The sequence below is a fragment of the Daucus carota genome, chromosome 6 (genome assembly GCF_001625215.2).
Source record: "Daucus carota subsp. sativus chromosome 6, DH1 v3.0, whole genome shotgun sequence".
In the NCBI taxonomy this organism is placed as follows: Eukaryota; Viridiplantae; Streptophyta; class Magnoliopsida; order Apiales; family Apiaceae; genus Daucus; species Daucus carota.
Genome location: NC_030386.2, coordinates 16,510,218 through 16,531,855, shown reverse-complemented (window position 1 = coordinate 16,531,855; position 21,638 = coordinate 16,510,218). Strand labels below are relative to the sequence as shown.

Genomic DNA, 21,638 nt, shown 5'->3' with positions numbered 1-21,638 from the left:
TATATAACTCCTCAGAACCACCATTTTTTTCTTTCCTCTAAATTGTCTTGTCTGTCGGTCAGTTACAATCAACCTCCTCCTATGTACATATATTAAATATACTTACATTTTTATTTTCATCTATACATACACACATCCTTAAAAAACAAAAAGAACTCTACATATATACATACAAAATTACATTAGTGTTAAACACTAGTTTGATCAAGTCCTTGAAGTTTCTTTCAGTCTGCTGCTTTCTTTTGGTACCCTTCTTCATTCCTCAGCTAAATTTTGTTTATTTATTGTATTTTTTTATATATTAAATTTATCTTTGTGTTGAAATATTCTGTTTAGTTTATAATTTGTGTAATGAATCAGTTTAGCATGTAAATAAGTTGGATTATCAAGGTGTTTGTGTGTTTGTGATCATTAAGAAGGTTGTTTGATTGGTTCTGAATGAATTCGTGATGATTAAGAAGGTTTTTGATTGTTTCTGAATGTAATTGTGTATGTGATCATTTCTGTGTTATATGTTTTAGTGACTGTGCTGTTTATGAAATATTGAAATCTAGAACAAAGGATATGCAATTATGCATTCTATGCATGTTGTGATATGACTATTTGAGATTCACTTTGTTCCAATTTGTGAAATTGTGCAAATTATGCTGCAAGACTGTGTTATTGGAATTGTTTCGATGTTTGTAGTTTGATATTGATTGGCTTTTGTTATTAGAGTAGGAATTGTATGAGTTATCGTGCATATCCAATGCTGTAAATGTGTCTTTTAATCATGAGAAGTTTTATCCGGTTTTTCTAAATACTGCAAATGCATAATCTGGTTTGGAAATGGTCAAATTATGATTACGTACTCATTCGTGCATCCACTGTGGCTTGTACCCTCGACTTGGGGTTTGATTGGCTAAAGGCGCTTAAGACAGCGCGTAATCATTAAATTAAATAGTATGCTGTTTGTGTGCGTAATCATGTACTCTATAACTGTGGAGATCTGTTCTGATTTGTTGGTATATTGTTGCGTGAAGTAATTGATTTGTCGGTTTTTGGGTAATTTGTTTATCAGGAAAATAGAGATGAGTTCTGTCCAGGGACACGTCATCTTCCCTGTCGCGGTCCGTGCAAAACAAACTAAAGTCCACACACCGCCTGCCAATGGTCTCTCAAGGAAGTGTAAATTTTCAAGTAGATTCTGGGGTGTGAAAGGAGTAACTTGCAGGAAGACTAATGTAGGTAATCGGCTAAAATTGCATACTGCCAAGGTGGTAATGTGTAGTTTCAGCTCATCGTCCGATGGTAATGGTAGCATGGCTGAGAATTCTAATGAGAATGCGGAATATGTGAATTGCACTGTCACTGATGCTGGTGAGCATTAGAATATTATTTTCTGCCCCTTCTGCTGTTATTTTCTCGAAGGAAATAATTTTTGTGTGCATTCATTATGTCGTGTATATTTCTTGGACCTGAATATGTAAATTTGAGATTTTGGGGTTTATTTGGTATGTACTAATTTCAACAATATGAAACAAACATTAATATTTTGGTTATGAGAGGGGAGAAGGTGGAAAAGAAATTAAAAATTTTATTCTTCCGATTTTCTTTCATTTTAAAGTCAAATTTGGAATATGTTAGAAAGATGTAAAACTATATCCCAAATTAACAAGTTTAAAGAGCAGTATCTCAGTTTCTTTAAAATCAGTCTCTCTATCGTCCATGGTAAATAGTTGCTCAAATGTGCATCAGTGTCTTGCTCAATATATCTGGATATTGTTTGATGTTCAGAAGTTATTTTACATATGTTATATTTTGGTGTTTAAATCCTTGTATATGTATAAAACTATGAAGTATGATCAAATTGATGTGTCTCTTTTTGTTTCTTAATATAGTTGAGGTGAAGGGTAGTCCAGACGGTTTCATGATCAAAATGAGCAATGGCCAGCAACTAAGATGTGCCCATAACAATGATGAGGCCAAAACTCCAACTAATTTCTCACCTCACCCTGCAATTGTACTAAAGATGGAAGATGGGACTGGTCTTCTCCTTCCCGTTATCGTTTGTATGTTCATAATCATTACAGTTTATCTGCAGTTCTGGATTTTTTCTTTTGAAGTTTAAATTTATGAAGTCATTACTGTTTCATGACTTGCCTTGTTTTCTAATGCAGTGGAGATGCAGAGTGCATTGCTCATGGTAGCACTGAAAGATGTCAAAGTTGTATGTGTCTCTTTATCATTGTCATGCCTTAGTATCAAATTTTGATTATATATATCAATGCTCAAGTTGGTGATTCTTACAGGCAAGGCCTACCATGTATGAAGTTGTGATGCAAATGATTGAAAGAATGGGTTATACGGTGAGCTTATGTCTGTTTTCTGGATCTTAACTTTTCCTGGGTACAAGCCTACTTTGTTATGTTACGTCTTATTAATTTTATATTTCATGTCTTTTTAATTGTATACAGCCGAAAATTGTTCGTATCACAGAGAGAGTAAATGAAGCATATTTTTCACAGTTATACCTAACAAAGGCATGCCTCTAGCACACCCTTGTGATTTGATTTAGTTTCTGATGAGATCAGTTTTGTCTCTCTGGATTAGTCTTTGACTGATAGATAGTGTTTCTGAACTCAGTTGGGAGACGAAACGCAGAACATTAGCGTTGACTTGAGACCCTCTGACGCACTTAATATTGCTGTAAGATGCAAGGTATCGCTGCATATCATAATCTCTTAAAGTGAGAAGGTTCATTGCTTCTTGCTGGTTAGCTCGGGTCAATCTAGTTTAATATGAATTGATGCTTCTCCAATGTATCTTAGTATAGTAAACAGGAAATCATGATATATGAATATAGATCTGCACTAGTGTTCTGGGCTGAATCATATATTATAATAAAATTGCACAAAGTAAACTGAATACTAGCTGATGGTTGTGTTTGTTTTTACTCCAGTGATTTCTGTTTCCTATTCTCTGTAGGTACCAATTCAGGTCAACAAAAATTTGGTTTACAGAGATGGAATGAGAGTTATCGAGACTACTAGTATATTTCATGGCCCTCTATCAGATGGCATCGTGTCTACAGAATTAGACCCAAAATTAGACAGGTAAACTTTTACAGCCGGATATTTACTTGCATCATGTGTAGCAGTAGATTCATTGAGATACGTAGGTGTTATATTGCGCTATTCTGAACATATATATATATATATGTGTGTGTATATGAAAATGTATACAAGTTTAGGGTACAAGAGCTTCAGGAAGCTCTATATTTTGTAAGTTCTGTAGACTTTATCAACTTGAAACAACAATTCTTTAGATGTTTGTTTTTGCTGTGCAAATGGCATCTTAAGAAAAAATTGGGTAATTGTAAGTAGTTACAGTACATACTTGAGTAACTCTAATATACTTTAAAAATATTCAAAAGAATTTGTGTTTTCTGTATCTGATTAAGATATCTAATTAAGATATTCTGCTTGTAGGCCCAGTGGCCAACCGTGTCTTGAAACCGAGGAATTTAATCTTTTGCGCAACATGTGGGTTGCCGCTGCTGAAGAGCGTTATGATGACGCAGGTATTGTTCTTATATATCCTTTTATGACTTGCATACTAAAAAACTAGCACTTCACATTTTACATCCTTACTCAAGTTTACAACCTGCAGTAGACATGTCGGATGTGTGACAGATAATTAATACTGCACCAAATTTTTGGCAGAGAACATGAATGTGCTTTATATGTTACAGAATATCATTAGCTGGGATGCTTTGAGATAAGAAAAATGGAAACCTGGTTTAAAATGACATAGAATTTCATTTAATTGATCATATTGATGTTTTAGCTAGTCAATGAAATTGAATAGCCTTGTCACCTGTGTAGCTTGGTGACTGATAATAGATTTACAAACAAAAAGGAATGATTCTCAAACTTGTTTCTCCTTATGTTGTGTTTGGTTGGGGAGAATGGAATGGAATGGAATGGAATGAGTAATAATACTTGGAATCAATAGAGATAGGAAGAAAGTTTGAAAAATTTTTGAGGGAGTGCAAAATTGCTATGATGAGATTGGAGAAGAAATTGAGAATAGGAGAGAATGGAGCATTCCATCTCAAATTGAAGGTGTGATATCTAGCCTATGATGTAAGGAATGGAATGAAGGAAAGAATGAAATTTCTTAAAAATTGTCCATGAGATAGTTCATTTTTCATTCCATTCCTTCCGGAATCATTCACCCCAACCAAACACAACATTAGTGCTATTTCACATTTACACTGGGGTTTTTAGGGTACAGATATATTCTAGTTACATTCTTTTGTATTCCCTTGCATTTATATCACTTTTTTTCAAAATCTTAATAAAAAACTTCTCATGTCTGGACTGACTCATTTGGAAAATGTCCATTGCTTAAAATTGTATTTCAATTTTTTAAGACTCGACTATTTTGGGATGTGTTTGAAGTAATATGAGCTTTGAAAATTTTATTCCTAAAATATTTGTGAGGCTCTTGAAAAAAAATATTCCTGTAAAAAGCAAAACTACTGTGAAAAGGAAATTACAGGACTGTTAGTTATGACATCTGGCTTATTGGTATTTCATTTTTTTACATGATTTTAGTTGTAAACTTTATCTTATGCTCTCTTGCAGCTGAGTGGAGGGAGAAATTAAGCGAATTCCGGTCGAATATGAATGAGGCTTAGCAGGTATAGCACAGTTTGAATTTTTTTGACTCTGTTCATTTGAGATTTGTTCATTTAATACAAACCAACTGACCCGTTCTCTTATACCACTTGTGCAGGAGTTGGAACTTTCGTGTTTAGATCCGTTGTAGTAGTGTCTGTGTTGATCTTCTTCAATGAGTAGGTATTAGTAAAACGCTTGTGAATATTCAGTACTGTAACTTGTATATTAACTTATGTTAACCCCTAAATGTAGAAAGATAAGTAAAGGTGTCTGTGTCAAATTACTTTGTGTGTTTTCGACTTTTTATGTTGTCTTCAGCATATCTTTTAGCTCGTGTGCTTAATCCTATATGATATAAATATATAATCCTGGTAGGGGAAGGGAGGGGTGGGGTGAAACATGTGCGAAATGTTTATGCTGACCTTTTATTGCAAACTCCTCTGGGAACGGTAGAAACTTCTTGCGACCTGCAACTCACTACTACTACTACAGTATATATGTTACCTCTAAAATGATGAAGATGAATACACATCGAATAAGGGGTAAAGTCCCGGTACTTGTAGGTGATTCTTTTCCCTTACGGATTGATGGTTACAGTGTAGGGTAATCTTTTTGTTTGCGCAACCAATTTGAATGTATGTGGCTAGATTTTGGTCTCTGATCTGGTCTTGGGTCTTTGATGTCTTTAATTGGTTCATCTTTGCGGTATATGAAATATCTGTAACTTGGAATTTGGGTGAGTACAAATTCTTGATTACTAATAGAACCCGAAAAGACCGGTAGTCGATTCTGCGTTCTTGATTTTGTTCACCCGTGCACTGTACAGAGACCCGGATATACTTGCAGAAATCATGCTATCCTAATATCATCAAAACAAAAATATTCATGACGTGTTCAGTAATTAGACTGAATGACTAAACGGGGAAGGATCAAGGATTTATAAGGTCGACAGTGAAATATATATGATACGATCCCGGTTAAACACGAACTTGCTGTAGCTCCTAGATTGCGATACAATCAGTTCTCGGAAATTATCTTCCACACTACTCATTGTAAATTTTTCATGCTTGCTTGCAAGCAACCAAGCAACCCGTAGGTTTGGAAAATATGATATAATGGTGGTTTAACACAAATTTATGGCAGCTCCTAGATTGAAATACAATCACGGTGGAAAATTATCTTCCATACCACTCATGTTAGAATATTCACGCTTGCATGCAAGCAACCTAATAGCGTTTTTGATCTCCCAAGGATGTGAAGAATCTTGGATCATTTTGATTGGCTCCTATCTCATGATAATGATGGACCTCCTGCAAATACACCAACCACACCAATCAAAATCTCTCAAATACAAAAATTTCCGCGCTTAGCATGTGCCCATGGGCACACAATAGCCAAACCGTTTTAGTAAATCATATGAATGGATGATTTTTTATCCCAAAATTCAAAACGCTAGATTATCAGCGTCTCTAACTAGTATTTGGAGTATTTTTTCCAACTCCGTTATTTTGGGCATTACTTCAAGAATAAGTGAGATTTGGGGCCATTTTTATGGATGATTAGCCGGGGGTGTTCTATGCAATATCGTGAATATAATTTGGACGCAGGGTTCAAAATTAACAGATGTAATATGCAGTCAAGATTTATTATCTTTTATTGTAAAATGCATAAATTATCGTCTGCAGAAGTTATGAGCAAAATATTGACGTTTATATGTGATGCGCTACGAATAACATCTCATGCGCAAATCACCATGTTCATATTGTAACAAAAAATCAGAGGATCAGTACTGGATGTGAAGAACAAAACAAAATTAATTCAATCGCTGCTTGAAAAGCGAATCAGCAAACTCTGGAGGTGCAAGTCTGAATGCTGCTCGCTTCCAAGGCTAACAAAGGTTTCTCAGGAAGCGGTCACTCGCAGCAGGAGAAAAGGAGTTTTCTAAACAAAATTCGATTTTTGGGTTTAAGGATTCGATTCTATATACGAAAACTATCAACCAGAGAGTTGATACATGTTGTACTTGGTAAAATTAGTTCATAAAACAACAGTATGCAAGAGATTGAATTATTTACTTTGAGTTACATCAGGGCATGAGCTCATGAGGAGCAACAGAAGTTCTGCAGTATTGGTTGAGTCATATCTGGTTTGTAGAATAATGGATAAGAAGTTGACAGATAAGAAGAAGGCGCGAGAGAAGTAATTACTATTCCTATTTTGCAAGATCATTGCAGCAATTTCAGTGTATTGTACAAAGTCAAGTTCAGCATTGGTTGGCGTTTGATCGCCTAATGCTCAGAGCATGCTTTGTTCAGCTAAGCAGGATGGTTAGTTGAGAATTTGATAATATTGCAGATAAGGATGAGTATTTACCTAACTATATGTAAATGTTACACCTATTGTAGAAAAACAGAACCAAATCCAGGCACTCGCTTTCTTGTTCTTGTAAATTTATGCTATACATAAATAGCTTGAAGTAGCGGGTTTTAGAAAGGAGCACTCGCTTTCTTATTCTTGAAATTTTTTTGCTATACAATTATACTTTGTTTGAAATAGCGGGTTCTGGCAAAGAGAAGTACAAAATGTCAGGAGTTTATAATCGTCTTGAAAGCCCTGGTAAGCTTTTTCTTCATATATTCCCTTAAGTTGTTCTTTTATTGGCAAGCATGGGAATCATACAACAGAGAATTTGCATGCATCTAAGATCCACAAGGTTATGCATCTTAATTAGTACATATAGCTAACCTTTTGTTCTGGTTATGGTATGAACTTGAGCTAAGGTTTTATGTATACATTTGCATGAACCTCATCATGTAATTCACTGTGCTTACTGAAGACACACTTAAATGATAAACATTAAATATGTTGCTATGACTACTAAGATTTCAGAAAATTTACTTTTTCGTCTCATTTATAGAGCATATATGTGTCTGGTAACAAATTCAACACTGCTTTTGGTTTTCTAGGCAATGAAGGGTCCATTGTTCATGACGAAAGAAAAGAATTGCAGTCAGATCACCAAAATGAAGTTGATGAAATTACAAGAGAAGGAACCTTGAAGGGGAAAGAGATTTTTGCTCCTGATGACTATGAGGTTTCCATAAAAGAGGGAACAAGAGGTGGCAACAGGAAGAAAGGAGTTAAAGAGGTTCCGTTTGAGATAGAAGTCGACCTAAATTCTGAGGAGCTAAAAGCAGTACAAGAATTCAGACTTTCATTAATAAATGATAACTTGCTGCCCGATAGATTTGATGATCAGTATCTGATGCTAAGGTGAATTTCTCCCTCCTGTATAAATATGACAAAGCTGATTCTTTGATTGATAGCTTATATAGGTTAGGATTATCACTTGGGTCACCTGCATAATAATTCTTTATTCACCCATATACCAGAGAAGTTCTCAAGAAATAATATTTTTCTTCTTATACTTGTTTCAACAGCATGATAGAAGGGTTCTTTTTGCTGAGAAATTTCTAAAAACTGTTCATAAAATTCTTCTGTTAATATTGATAACATGATTATCTTATTAGTATATAGCTTCCCTATGTCAATTTTTCTCTTTTATGCATATGAAAGTCTATTGTCAGTGCGAGAAAGAAATCAGAGTGCCATCCCCAGACATTTTAGGAAAAGCAAATCTGATCAATATATTAGCTCCGCAGCTTAAATAAGTGGGCTGTGTGTAGTATAAATCTTGCATTTCGGTTAAATAATTGCATACTTTAGTCACAATCCAACAACTTCCGTCTGAATATTTCTATATTTTTTAGGTATTTGAAAGCCAGGAAGTTTGATGTTGAGCAAACTAAGTGTATGTGGGTGAATATGCTTCAGTGGAGAAGAGACTTTGGCACTGATACTATTTTAGAGGTGATCTTTTTACTAATATATTTTTCCTTGCCCTACTTCTATAAATCTGTTTGTTGTCCTTTATTCATATGTTTACTTTGAATTTGCTCATCAACTTTGAGTCTAACTGTTGCTAATTCATAGTGAAAGCTCTAAGTCTCAACTCTATGTCCTTAATCTAAAATCAACATAGATTTTAAATGAACATGAATTTATAGGAGACTGATTAACTTACTTATCTTGGTCTGGGACTGTGATTATACAACTAACTCAGGCACTTAGGAATTAGGATTGTCGCAATGCTTATAGTTTTTATTATTGCTGAATACCATTTTAAGCCTCTTGTATTTCATTTGGTCCTTATTGGGTGTAGTAATTGTAAATTCCTATCTATGTAAATGGTGATCGCCACAACTTTGATTATGTTCCGTGCAGTTCTAAATATGCTCGACATTTGTAAGAGACTACTTCAATATATACTTTTAAGGACTGGAATGATGTTAATTAAAGGATTGTGCGATGTAATGATTCATAATTTGAAACAACATATACTTACCTTATATAAAAAAATCACTCAGCTTGAAAAGCTAGAAAGGCAAACATCAGATTGTGTCTTAATATCACTAAAGATTGTTAATTACAGTGTGATCTAGTCTATACAGTTGCACGAAATGTAACTCCAGAGATTCACTACTTCTCATGTGCTTCTGCATTTTCTGCTGATGTCTTTTTCAGGATTTTAATTTTGCCGAGTTAGATGAAGTTCAAAAATACTATAGTCATGGTCACCATGGCGTTGATAAGGATGGAAGACCTGTTTACATTGAAAGAATTGGTAAAGTTGACGCAAATAAGCTTACACAGGTGACAACTTGGGATCGCCTTGTAAAGTATCATGTGCAGGAGTTTGAAAAAAGAGTTCTAGTTAAGTTTCCAGCCTGCTCAATTTCTGCAAGAAGGCATATAGATTCAAGCACAGTAATTTTAGATGTTCAAGGCGTGGTATGTTTCTTATTATTGATATATGTGGTCATAATTCAGAGCTGTTATATAAGCTTTTCTGTCACATGCTTTTGGTATCTTCTAATTTAGGATTCAAAGAAGTTTGCTGGTTCTGTCGGAGAAGTTATGGACAAGATGAGGTTGATTGACACCAATTATTATCCCGAGGTAATCATCAAAAGAATTCTGTCGTGTCATCTGTAATCATTATTTCATTTCAATATGTTATTGGATATTTATTGTGAGTAAATTCTGCAGACACTTCATCGGATGTTTATTATCAATGCTGGCCCTGTCTTTTGGATGGCCTGGAATATTATTTGTAAAAGACATGTTGATCCTAAAACGCTTACTAAAATTCAGGTCCGTTCAGGGAGTCGCTAGAATTGAATTTCTTTTGCTACATCTTGTTCTCTTTCCCTCAATAACTTTTATGTTTCATTGTGGTCAGGTTCTTGGCAAAAAATACCAGAACAAATTGCTTGAAGTAATAGATAAGAGGTAACTAACAAACATTCTTGGTCGGAGATATGTTGTTTATCCAAATGCTTCTCATCCAGTAGTCTAATCATTCTTCACCTACTGTTGATGCTTGTTCTTAGCGAGTTGCCGGAGTTTCTAGGTGGTTGCTGTACATGTATGGATCAAGGAGGTTGTGTAAGATCTGATAAAGGGCCATGGAATGATCCTAATGTATTAAAAGTAAGAAGACGGTAATTCCACAGCTGTTGTTCTTTAGTTTGTTATATTGCAAACCTAATATCAATTTTCATACAGATGGTTCGGGGCACATCAATATTCGAGTCAGGAGCTGGAGCTGAGGAGGCTACTTTTCCTGAAAAGAAGCAGCAGCATCCAGAACAAAAATTAGAACCTGCTAGAGATCAAGTATGATCATTGTAATAAATTGTGAACCTTTGGTTAAACATTAAGACACTTTAAGCAACTACATTCCTTCCAAGCTATATGAAAGGCTTCTGAAGCTAAGTATATATCCATTAGTCTTTTTATACATGCTTCTGAAATCGTGTTATAAGTGCAGGTGGGTAGCACGGCCTGCCAGGATGAGGTTCTCTCTGACTGTGAGGTTGATTTGTTATCTAAGACTGTCAATGAAAAAGCGAAGGTAGGAAAATCCGTCCAGGAATCCCACTCTTCGAGAGGTTAGAAAACTATCCCTTTAAGTCTTCATTGTTTTGTTTCACTGTTGATTATCCTTATAGATTTTGTACTGTGGACAATTTCCTATTGATTGTAAAGCTAGCATTAAATTCGCAGGAATGCTAATGCGCAAATAAGCCTTACTGGATCATTTTAAATGCAACAATTTGTTCATGACTGATTCAGACACACCTATAATCAAGCCTGAATATGTTGTCCCAAGTACAACGAATTTAGTTTCCTCTGTTTTAATTTTCTGGCACACGGGGTACCAGAGTTAAGTTGTTCCTTACAGGAAAAAGAAGTGTAAAGACAAGTCTTGTATATACACTAGTGAGCGAGAAATTCTTATATGCATAGTGGCTGTATAAGATATTTAAAAATGATTAATATTATATTTTTCTGTTCTGATGCTTGATAATCTTATCTTCTGCTTGTTTAGTTGTCATGTGTAATAGAGTGCTTGCCAAATTTCACCTTTGAGCATAAGTACAGTTCTTTTAAACGTCTTGTTCCTGTTGCAATCTTCACCCTCTTTCTGTCATTGATTTGCTGTGTCATACACGGATACACTGAACCTGATGTGAAAGAGTCAGTTTACGTTTCCAAACTTAAAGCACGGGGTGTTTCTACTGCAAGCTTCAGAAGATAACAATAGAATTTACAACGCACTTATGCAATAGAGTATTCAATCCTAACTGTAGGCCAAATGTGTTATTATTATGTCTCAGATTAGTGGACAAGGCACTGGAATTATCTGGACTTGATTATTATTTTCTAAAAATTGCCTTTGAGCAGTGACTCGACAACACTTTAGTATAAGGGGTGAACACGAAGAAAGATGATCCAGTCATCTCCACATTAAAACACTGCACAATTCCAGTTTTATGTAATACTTGATGAACCTTTGCCCCTGCTATAAATAATGTTCATCATCGTTGCAGCTCAGTCGGGTTTTCCTTTGATGCAAGTTCAATATAAATCATTTTTATAGATTTTAGAACTATTACAATGCTATGCAGAAGGTTTTGGTTTGCCAAGAGAATCAAGTGTGAGGAGACTTCTTGCTCGGATATGCACCATACTTTTACTCATCTGCACTGGCATTTCCACTTCAATCTGTTGGATATGTGCAGCAGCAGTTGCAGCCCTGAAATCTGCAGCACGGACTCGTGAATCAGATCCTCCAACTACTGAGTTCCCTGGAGAAAATAGGCACTCAGATCCTGTCCAAAAAATTTACGAGCTAGAGAGAAAGGTAAACATGTTGCTGGCGCGGTCATGTTCAATGCCACGAAATAGAGATGAGGCCCTCAATGCTGCTGTTTGTCGCGTGGATGCATTAGAAGCCGAGTTAATTTCTACTAAGAAGGTAATGTTTAATAGACGAGCAATTTGTGTAGAGGTTAGCTTAGGCCTTAGTGCATCCATGGCTCAATGTTCCATTGTTCTCTTTTGTATTTACCTTTTTGGCAGGCTTTGCATGAAGCTCTGCTAAAGCAAGAGGAACTTCTTGCCTGTATAGATAGCGAAGAAGCCGCGATGTCCCCAGTAAGTTAGCAACATTATCTGTTACGTCCAACAAAAATTTAAATACTCACGTACACTTGACTCTCGTGAACACGTATTAGTTCTATCTTTTTGTGGCTAACGAAATTTGGGCCGAACAAATCAGGGGAAAAAGACAATGACGCGATGGTGCATAAGAAAATCTTTGAAGAAGCTGTACTAGAGTAATCTCCATTCGAAGGAAATGCCATGTACTCAACTAATCTGTTTACGTGTGCATGATACCTTTTGCATATGTACGTAATACAGTTGTCTACAATGTGAAAATTCCCGTTTGGACTATTCAATCGTGCTTTTTTATAGAAAATTTTAGCGCCCGCGAGTACATTAACGTAGACTAAATTTGTGGCGAGAAGAATGTCATTTGTAGATAACCTGCAACCAATAAAGTATGGTCTAATTCTTCATGACACTTGTACCTGTAGCGCGTGGACTGCACGGAACAATAGTAGCCGCCTGTAATAGAAGTCCCAATAATATGACAATTGACAAGTCAGGTGTTAATTTTATACTCCACGGAGAATCTTAATTTCAACACGTACAGCTTAAAAATTGTTATTTAAGTCGGCACCTGTTACACACACGTCTAAGTGAAATAGTTTTAGGTAGGTTTGAGTTTATTCCAGTTCCTATCAAAGCAATAATTGTCACGGAAATATATAAAGCATGAAACAAGAATAAAAGCATGATTTTTTCATAAAAACTTGCTTCATCCGTGGCTAGGTCGTCGATTTTCGACAGTTTTTATACTCGTTCTGGTGTGTCCATTTCTAAAAGTCAAATTAATAAATATTTAACTAAATATTAGTTTAATATCATAATATATATTTATTATTTTTAAAAATAAAAATTTATATTTTAAGATAGATAAATAACAAATAATATAATTTTTCATTTTTCTAATTGTATATTATACAAATTTTACTCAAATTATAATTAATTTAACTAATCACAAGTTAAGTGCATACCTTTTATACACCATCTCAATTTATCGAATATATATTTTTTACCACAATAAATTGAAGCATCCCATGGTCCATAAAATAATGATATTAAGATTATATCTTACAGAAATTTTTGATTTTCATATTAGAATAAAAATTCAGTTTTAAATTTTTATTTAATATAGATTTTATAAAAATATAATTATATTAATATGTGAACTTTTTACCATCTTAATATATAAAGTAAAAAATTAGTAAAATGCCAAAATGAGATCGAAAGAATATATAAGGAGAAAGATGATGATAATAACAGTTACCTTACCAATTTTATTTTCATGAATACAAAATTAGAATTTATCCATGAATCTTTTTAAAAAAAAGTAATTAAGACAAAATTCATCTTTAGTGCTTTAAGATATATAGAAAATATCAAAAAGGGTTATCGATAATATTCCAAGACAGAATTTTTATCAAACACGAATAGTTGACCACAAAAAGAGTTACATCCAGAAGGTCTCAAGTCTTAAGAAAGCCAAGTAGGCATGCAGTTACGAAAATGAAACGGTCTTAATAAAAAGCACTAAAAATGCAAAATTGGTATACCAAAAATTTGGCACAAGACGAGAACAATTCCAGCCGCATACCGTAAATCAGATATAATAAAGTGATACAAAACTAAAAATCTAGCAGAATAATTTTTGACAGAATCGGATTCGTATTTATTTACAGAGGAAGGGATACCTAAAAAAACGTACAGTAAAAACTGTGATGGTTTATCTATAGAGGGCAGCACTCCATAGCATACAATTACGTAGCACACCATTATAAATATACACATAATATATATTTTATTATATTTTTTATGAAATATAATTGCAAATTTTGATTATTAAATCGAAAACGAAGTTATACAATTTTTTTTATTCCAAAGATCATCTAAAATAATCAATATCTCAACATGATTCTATAACAGAATAATAATCATCCAGAATTATTCTGTTGTAGAATCAGTTTCGAAAATATACTTTTTTCCATCAAATTTTAAGTGTTAAATTACTTAAAATAGATATATTTTATAGTATTCTAAATTAAAATCACGTTTTATATGTATTTTATAATAGAATTTATAAAAAATTAATTATTTACAGACTCCATATAAGGAGTCCTCTCTGGAGATGTTTATTATTCCAAATAAATAAATTAGTATTATAACGAAAGAAAAGGAAAAGGGAGGGAGGAGTAACTGAAAAGCAAATTCAACAAGTTGAAACTGAACAAGCATATTACTATATTATTACTACTAGTCTTTCTTCTTCCCTCAATTACTTACTGCTCTTCTACTACATGTATGTATGTATGTATATGTTGAAGAAGATGTGTGGATGTGTGTGTAACTGAAGGTAGTCTCTTTCAGTACAGGAAGGAAGAAGCAGTTTTGTTTAGTATGTCGGGAACACTTGACCGTTCCCCCCGGACTTGTAAGAATCTCTCCCTCCCTCCCTCCCTCCCTCCCTCCCTCTCTCTCTCTCTCTCTCTCTCTCTGTCTCTCCCTCTCCCTCTCCCTCTCCCTCCCTCCCTCCCTCTCTCTCCCTCTCCCTCTCTCCCTCTCCCCCCTCTCTCTCCCCCCTGATTGTCTATATTTTTGGGAGTTTAAGTGTTTTTATTTATACTAATTCTGAAGTTTGATCTTGCTTATGAAATTTGACATGTTGCCTGATAAGTTCTGAATTGAGACACCTGTGTTTATAGAGCAGAATATTATTTGTGGTTATTAGCTTTACTATTTAGACTTTTGTTAGTATAACATATAATATGTAATATATGATCTTATTGAGCCCTTTCTGTTACTTAACAACCTTTCACAATAGTGGTTTTATGATTCCTTGTTTAATGTCGTCCAATTTTGTCCTTGTGAATAATCTCGACAGTTAATCAGTAAAGCAATTCCCTCCTGGGATTATATCCTGCGGAATGGGTTATGTTTACACAAAATTACTGATATGACGGAGCATTTTGGCCGTCGGAATAGTCATTGACAGTAAACATTTTGTTAAAGAGCACCCTTTAGTTAACTCTGGACGATTATCAAGGTCCCAGAGTTTATTCTTTTTATGATTTGGCTAGCAATCAAAAGCAGGTTACCCTCATGATTAGTATTGGGATTCGAATTGCTCCCACTTGTGCCTGTTGTAGGTCACATGATGAATCTGTTAAGCACCTCTTTGTTTTTTTCAAGGGCTCTTATTCCATTTTGAATGTAAGGCACTGCCCTATACCAACTGCTGTAGAAGATTAGTATCTGTACTTGCTTGTCGATCCTATTGAGAAGTAGCTTCAAGTATTAGCTTGGATGATTATTTATAGTTGCTACCTAAGTTACCCGGACACGGGTATGGGTATCGGACACGGGTACAGATCCAAGAGTCAGATTCGTAGTTTTAGGATAATTAGGATTCGTGGACGTGGATCCGGAATTAGACTTGGGTACGGGGACTTGGCGCTTAAGCTCCACACAAGTCAAACTTTATATAGCCTCATTTATGGTACATTCATAAAAATAGTGTCTACTGCACATAAATCACATAAATCACATACGCTGAAAATTGAAGCATAAAATCAATAGAACAACGTAGAAACAAGTCATTCATTGATCTTGATCTCTATAAACAAGTTGAAACAAGACCTAAGTTTTCATTTTGACCTGGGATGTTATAAGGTGAGGTGTCCGGTTGTAATAAGAAGGATCCGACACAGATCCCATACCCACACCCATGTCATGTCCGGTGGACACGGGTATAGGCACAAAAATGGAGAGTCCGGATAACATAGGTTGCTACTATCAGTTGCTCGAGTCAATCTGATAGGAGAGAATATTTTTGCAATCAAAGAAATTCAAGAACATGCCTCAAAAGATTTTTCTGTAATTTCTCAGTTGTATTAGTGTATTAACTCCAGTGCAAGATTGTTTCCTGGCTTGGTATTGCTAGTCTCAAGTTGGAGTCTGTTGCACGGTGTCTAGTTTTCTTTGTGGCATGCTCCAGGTTTTTGTAGGCTTTTTTTTTTAGTTTATAACAGTTAGCAAAGACAAGGTTGAGATGCAAAGGCAGGAAACTTTGTCCCATGATAAAACAAGTATCAAAATCACAGACCGAGTACATCAGTTGGATCTTATAGTAAATTAGGCATCAACACCCGATGAATAATACCAATATGTTCGGTAATATATCCGTTTAATTGGTATTATATCCGTTTATATCAGTAACACCTATGTTGTTATGCCATCTTAATTAGAATCATACGTCTGTTTATGTTTCATTATATGTTGAGGAATTCAGGCCAAATTGTTGTTAATTATTTTTTTATAGTCATTGATGGGGCCTCTAGTTGGGATGACAAAAAAGAGGGCCGGTTAGACTATGAGGGTCCTACAGATGAAAGAAGGAGAAAGAGTGGAAGTTTTAAGAAGAGAGCAGCAAATGCATCTAGCAAAATCAAGAATTCCTTCAAGAGGAAAGGGAGCAGGAGAAGCAATAGCCAACTTTCATTTCCCATAGAGGATCTTCGGAGTGCTGAAGAGCTAAAGGCGGTAGATTCTTTTAGGCAAGCACTAGCAAAGGCTAATCTGCTACCCTCAAGATTTGACGATTATCATACGATGTTAAGGTGAATACTCTTATATCAGTTGATTATGCATACCTATGCATCCTTATCATTAGGACCAGTATACTCTAGGCTTGGATGTGCCTATGGGTAACTGGTCCTGTATAAGATCTGTGTTTCTTAGCACACTTCAAGAATAGATTAAATTAATTCTATTAATATAAGTACTCTGTGATTGCATTATTGAAGATAATTAATTGCCTGAATGTTGCATTTGAATAAATTAAGTTCTCTGCTATATATTTAGCAATATATATTATATATGCGTAAAACTTAGAAACAACTGTACACACCTTTGCCATCTTCTATTAAAATTTGTGTAAAAATTTTGCCGGCTCATATCATGTAAGTGTCTCTTTTTACACTAGCAATAGCTTGCTGTTGAACATTGTTTTTCTTAAGTAGCTGTGAATCATGGAGGAGCAGTAATCTTTAGTATTGACTTAGCCATATGATTATGCATATTCAAGTTAAATAGGAAGCTTGATTAGACAGCACTCAGCTAAAAATACTTTCAGTCTAAGATTTTGTAATGTGTGCAGGTTTTTGAAAGCTCGGAAGTTTGATATTGAGCAAACAAAATCCATGTGGGCTAACATGCTTCAATGGAGGAAGGACTTTGGTGCCGACACTATTTTGGAGGTAATACCGTAATATTGTGTGGTACTCTTTTTATGCATGTTTGGTTTAGCTTCCACTTCACTGCCTGATTGTAATGGTCCTTATATAATATGTCTTAATAGTTAATAGAAACATTACAGGGATGAATGCCTCACGTATTCAGCCATTAAAATAGTGTGCGAGTTTGTTTACTATTAGACCTTGAAAAGTTATTGCTCAAGGATTTAATCTCTTTATTGCAAATTGTCGGTATTGATAAATTATGCAATTCTGCTTAGCATTGTCAAGCTTCACTATCTAAGTCCGACTATGTTCCTAACTACTATAGTTGACTAATAAGTATTGTAATCATTGTTCAGCCAATACCTAGGCACTTCTGCATATCTGTTATGGTGTGTGTAGTCTAAGCTTATGTCCTATTGTTTGCCGTATTTTTTTTTTTTTTTTTAAAACTCTTTTCGTGATAATGTATTCCTCAGGATTTTAAGTTCTCCGAGTTGGATGAAGTTCTACAACATTATCCTCAGGGTTATCATGGTGTTGATAAGGGGGGAAGGCCTGTTTATATTGAGAGATTAGGGAAGGCTAATCTAAGTAAGCTTATGCAAGTGACGACTTTGGAGCGTTATGTCAAGTACCATGTCCAGGAGTTTGAGAAGACTCTATGCATTAAGTTCCCAGCCTGCTCCATTGCTGCAAAAAAACACATAAATTCAAGTTTGACAATTATTGATGTTCAAGGCCTGGTATTTATCTGTTCTTGTGGTTTGTAATATATATGCACATGTGGACACACAGAGTGACTAAGGCTTACAGTTATATCTTTATTCACACTTAAGTTAAGTTAGTTATATTTCATAAAGAGGCTGTGGTTATGTTGAAGTATGGCTTTTTTAATAACCCAAGCACACACAGACAAAATTTCTTGCTGACTTCTCTATACATTTTTTTGCAATACTAGAGATACATTTGTTCGAGTGGGCATTATATGTGAGATTTGATATTTGGGTTAGATGATTTGCTTATCTAGTGATCTGTCATCATTCAGGGTTTTAAAAATTTTAACAGTACCGCTCGAGAAGTTATGGAGAACCTGAAGAAGATTGATAGCAACTACTATCCTGAGGTAAGTGTTTAACTGATTTGTAAATTGTTGTAGCTTTTAATTACAACATATCAGAGTTTTAGACTTCTTTATATGATAATTACCTCTGTTATATATTTTCGCTACTGATTGAAATCTGAAATTTCAATTTTGTGGCATTACCTATATAGACTCTCCACCGAATGTTTGTGGTAAATGCTGGCCCTAGCTTTAGGAGTCTGTGGAACATAGTTAAGAAGATTCTTGATCCCAAAACGGCTTCTAAGATTCAGGTATGTCAATATCGAACTTGAATCTAGCTAAAGTTTACTTTTTGTTGATGATTTGTCTGGACTCTGGCCTCCATCTTTGTTTGTTATTTTTCTTATTATTGGGGGACGGTGGGGGATGGGATGTTATCAGGTTCTTGGCAACAAGTACCAGAACAAATTGCTTGAAGTAATTGATGCAAGGTATATCCCAAAAGATTTTTTCATATTGTTATGATTGGCATTTTTGTAAATTTGCTATTCAATATCTATCGCTTATTATTTTATTTTTTTTATTAGTGAGTTACCAGAGTTCTTAGGTGGTAGCTGCACATGTGCTGATCGAGGAGGTTGTTTAAGATCTGATAAAGGACCATGGAAAGACCCCAATATATTAAAAGTAATTGAAGTGCAACTGTAACCGCCTGTATATTTTAGTTTCCTGTATATTCAAGTTTATGTACTAATATACCATGAATGCAGAGCATTGCACAGAGTTCTATACTAATCAGCAACATATCAAGTGATGAGATCAAATCGGTAGGTCACAGCAATGTAGTTATCTTATGATAATTACAATACATCTCACTCCTTTTTATGTAGAACTTATAGCTGCTATAGTTCTGGGTGATTGTTAAAACTTGATATAAGACACAAGTTATTGATATTGTTTTAGGTAAAAGGTATAGAGACACCCAGTGTTGTGTCTGGATATAAGGCTGACGAGATCTCTTCACCCATAACAAATGGATATTCGGAACTTAGTCTCTCTCCTGCTAGTAAAGAAGTATGTTGTATTTTATAACTCATAATAATATGTTCTATTGTTTTATCAATTCTTTTTATGTTCATGGGTGAGTCAATTCTCTAGTAACAGCTTCAGTGTGAGGAAATTGCTTGCTGAACATGTGTTTTTAACCTGGTAAATGTTGACAGTTGACAAAAATAATATGCTTTTGCTAATCGTTTGTCTGTAAGGTGGTTGCCGACAGACAATTTTTGTGTGATGATGATGTCCCTGTGATAGATAAGGCTGTTGATGCAGAATGGAAGAAACAAGAGACCCTTCAGGTCAATACCTCAAGAGGTTAGCAACTTGATTTGACTGTGGCCATATTTTTTTAATTTTCCGAGCCTGATATAAAGAGATATTGATGCATTTTGTCGGTAAATTTGATTTCTGGGAAAAATAGCATCTCGTTTAGAGATTTTTATGATTTATGACCATTTAAAAAAATATCCATCACATAAAATACTATATATCTAGATAACAGTTCAGAGAAATTGTTGTCCAAACTCTTGATATTCTCTCCTTCCACTTTGTGAGCAAGTCATTAATGATCTATGGTATCGTCATGGCAAAGAACATATTCCTTGCCTGCTAGTCCTTATTCTTGATCAACTCTTTTTCTAATGTCTTGTGTCTGTATGGGAACAATGTCTTTTTTTGCACTTGGTTCTTGATACTTGTTTTCTGTAATAATCTTTATTATTCTTGCTTAAAATTTCATTCTGTTTTCTCTTTGCTTCTATAGTCTAAGTATTTGTTATGTTTTTGTAAGTAACAGTATAAATCACGAATATTGGAGTAAGAAACTTTGTTCCTAATAACATTTTCCTCGTTCCTCTGTTCTTCAACTACATTTGTAGAACTTATATAAATTTTATGCATGTTTTTTTTAGGAGGGATGGTGATTGGACCACTTATTGCTCAGTTTTGGGCCAATTTTGTAGCCTTCTTTATGGTACTTTTTAGTTTCATGTGTTCTGTAAGATGCCTGGTGGCAAAAGGAACTTCCACTTCACTATCTGGTGCTTCCCTAAATCCTTTAATATCGGAAAGTAGACACAGGTCAACCGAGGAACTCTCTTCTCTTTCAATTGGTAGCATGCGTGAGGGAGATGGGCTCACAACTCTTGTGCAAAAGTTTTGCGAGCTTGAAGGAAAGGTGAACATGTTACTGACAAAGTCCTGTGTCATGCCTAATGAGAAAGAGGAATTGCTAAATGCCGCTGTTTGTCGTGTGGATGCACTAGAGGCTGAATTAATCTCCACTAAAAAGGTTATTATTAAATGCATATCATTTCTAAAAAGCTGGATCTATGTGATTATCTGTCCTACTTCCGATAGATGCAAGAATATTTAGTTGCCTATTTCCCTCATTTTCTTGTTTTTTTTCGTATTGAGAAGGCTTTGCATGAAGCACTGATACGGCAAGAAGAACTACTTGCATATGTAGATAGTCAAGAAGTAGCTCGGTCCAAGGCAAGTTAACTAATTATTATTACCCTTTTGACTTACGAATGACATTTTCAGTAGACGGTGAAGGATTCTGCAAGACTGATGTTGTGTTATATTGCGTTTAAGCAGGCTAAGAACTCTTGCTGGTGACTGAAAGTCTGAAATGGTTTACTTAAAGCTCGGCCGAATCTGGATTGTGTGTATAGAATTGCTCCCCACGAGTTCTGATATTACCTTTGGTTAGCACTTCTTTTGGCTGTTGTGGTTGTAATATTGTGCTGCGTGTGCTTATGTTGAGTATCACCCTGCTGGAGATTTTGTTTAAACCTACACAACTGAAATATGGTGCAGCAAAGCAATTAAGGTTGGGCTGTACTCAATATTTGTGTAATTATAACAATAAGTTTTAGTAAATTCTATTTACATATCATAATTTATACTCCATCCATCTGTCCCAACATGTTATTTATGTTATTTTTTGACTAACATTTTGAGATTCCAATAAAGTATAGTTTCATAATTTTTTTTAAAATTTTTTTCCCTGAATAAAGGTTTGCCGTTTAAACTTCT

The 21,638-nt window shown here is 34.8% G+C and overlaps 3 protein-coding genes across 5 annotated transcripts; all 3 read left to right on the top strand.

Moving 5' to 3' along the window:
- The first annotated feature begins 66 nt into the window (after positions 1–66).
- LOC108224917 (bifunctional nuclease 1) lies at positions 67–4,996 on the top strand. 2 transcript variants are annotated; one of them, XM_017399677.2, is made up of 11 exons: positions 70–245; positions 1,061–1,359; positions 1,881–2,051; positions 2,160–2,209; positions 2,292–2,348; positions 2,457–2,522; positions 2,626–2,700; positions 2,968–3,095; positions 3,471–3,562; positions 4,632–4,687; positions 4,783–4,996. In XM_017399677.2, exons 2-10 carry the CDS (start codon positions 1,071–1,073, stop codon positions 4,682–4,684), a joined length of 981 nt encoding a protein of 326 aa, XP_017255166.1. In that variant the 5' UTR covers positions 70–245; positions 1,061–1,070; the 3' UTR covers positions 4,685–4,687; positions 4,783–4,996. The 2 variants fall into 2 exon arrangements, with proteins under 2 accessions (XP_017255167.1, XP_017255166.1); XM_017399678.2 differs by lacking the exons at positions 2,457–2,522; positions 2,626–2,700 and having other exon boundaries at positions 67–245.
- Positions 4,997–6,962: 1,966 nt separating this feature from the next.
- LOC108226613 (phosphatidylinositol/phosphatidylcholine transfer protein SFH8) lies at positions 6,963–12,732 on the top strand. 2 transcript variants are annotated; one of them, XM_017401601.2, is made up of 13 exons: positions 6,963–7,283; positions 7,634–7,940; positions 8,438–8,537; positions 9,252–9,518; positions 9,609–9,686; positions 9,777–9,881; positions 9,970–10,019; positions 10,121–10,220; positions 10,296–10,406; positions 10,561–10,681; positions 11,702–12,051; positions 12,156–12,230; positions 12,355–12,732. In XM_017401601.2, the coding sequence occupies exons 1-13, from the start codon at positions 7,250–7,252 to the stop codon at positions 12,409–12,411; spliced, it is 1,755 nt and encodes a 584-aa protein (XP_017257090.1). In that variant the 5' UTR covers positions 6,963–7,249; the 3' UTR covers positions 12,412–12,732. The 2 variants fall into 2 exon arrangements, with proteins under 2 accessions (XP_017257090.1, XP_017257092.1); XM_017401603.2 differs by lacking the exons at positions 11,702–12,051; positions 12,156–12,230; positions 12,355–12,732 and adding an exon at positions 10,797–11,087 and having other exon boundaries at positions 6,969–7,283.
- A 1,700-nt stretch (positions 12,733–14,432) lies between these two features.
- On the top strand, positions 14,433–21,512 carry LOC108227832 (phosphatidylinositol/phosphatidylcholine transfer protein SFH8). The gene is made up of 14 exons (XM_017403194.2): positions 14,433–14,670; positions 16,558–16,855; positions 17,395–17,494; positions 17,953–18,219; positions 18,522–18,599; positions 18,749–18,850; positions 18,981–19,030; positions 19,127–19,226; positions 19,310–19,366; positions 19,503–19,613; positions 19,805–19,913; positions 20,510–20,889; positions 21,018–21,092; positions 21,198–21,512. The coding sequence occupies exons 1-14, from the start codon at positions 14,637–14,639 to the stop codon at positions 21,216–21,218; spliced, it is 1,782 nt and encodes a 593-aa protein (XP_017258683.1). The 5' UTR covers positions 14,433–14,636; the 3' UTR covers positions 21,219–21,512.
- Positions 21,513–21,638: the final 126 nt, after the last annotated feature.

Bases quoted from the DNA above. Each gene is read 5' to 3' on its own strand.
- LOC108224917 (XM_017399677.2), top strand. From the start codon at position 1,071: ATGAGTTCTGTCCAGGGACACGTCATCTTCCCTGTCGCGGTCCGTGCA. The intron at 2,701-2,967 runs GTATCGCTGCAT...TATTCTCTGTAG, and splicing joins ATATTGCTGTAAGATGCAAG to GTACCAATTCAGGTCAACAA. The intron at 3,096-3,470 runs GTAAACTTTTAC...TTCTGCTTGTAG, and splicing joins TTAGACCCAAAATTAGACAG to GCCCAGTGGCCAACCGTGTC.
- LOC108226613 (XM_017401601.2), top strand. From the start codon at position 7,250: ATGTCAGGAGTTTATAATCGTCTTGAAAGCCCTG. The intron at 7,284-7,633 runs GTAAGCTTTTTC...TTGGTTTTCTAG, and splicing joins TAATCGTCTTGAAAGCCCTG to GCAATGAAGGGTCCATTGTT. The intron at 10,682-11,701 runs GTTAGAAAACTA...AATGCTATGCAG, and splicing joins GGAATCCCACTCTTCGAGAG to AAGGTTTTGGTTTGCCAAGA.
- LOC108227832 (XM_017403194.2), top strand. From the start codon at position 14,637: ATGTCGGGAACACTTGACCGTTCCCCCCGGACTT. The intron at 19,367-19,502 runs GTAGGTCACAGC...ATATTGTTTTAG, and splicing joins CAAGTGATGAGATCAAATCG to GTAAAAGGTATAGAGACACC. The intron at 20,890-21,017 runs GTTATTATTAAA...CGTATTGAGAAG, and splicing joins AATTAATCTCCACTAAAAAG to GCTTTGCATGAAGCACTGAT.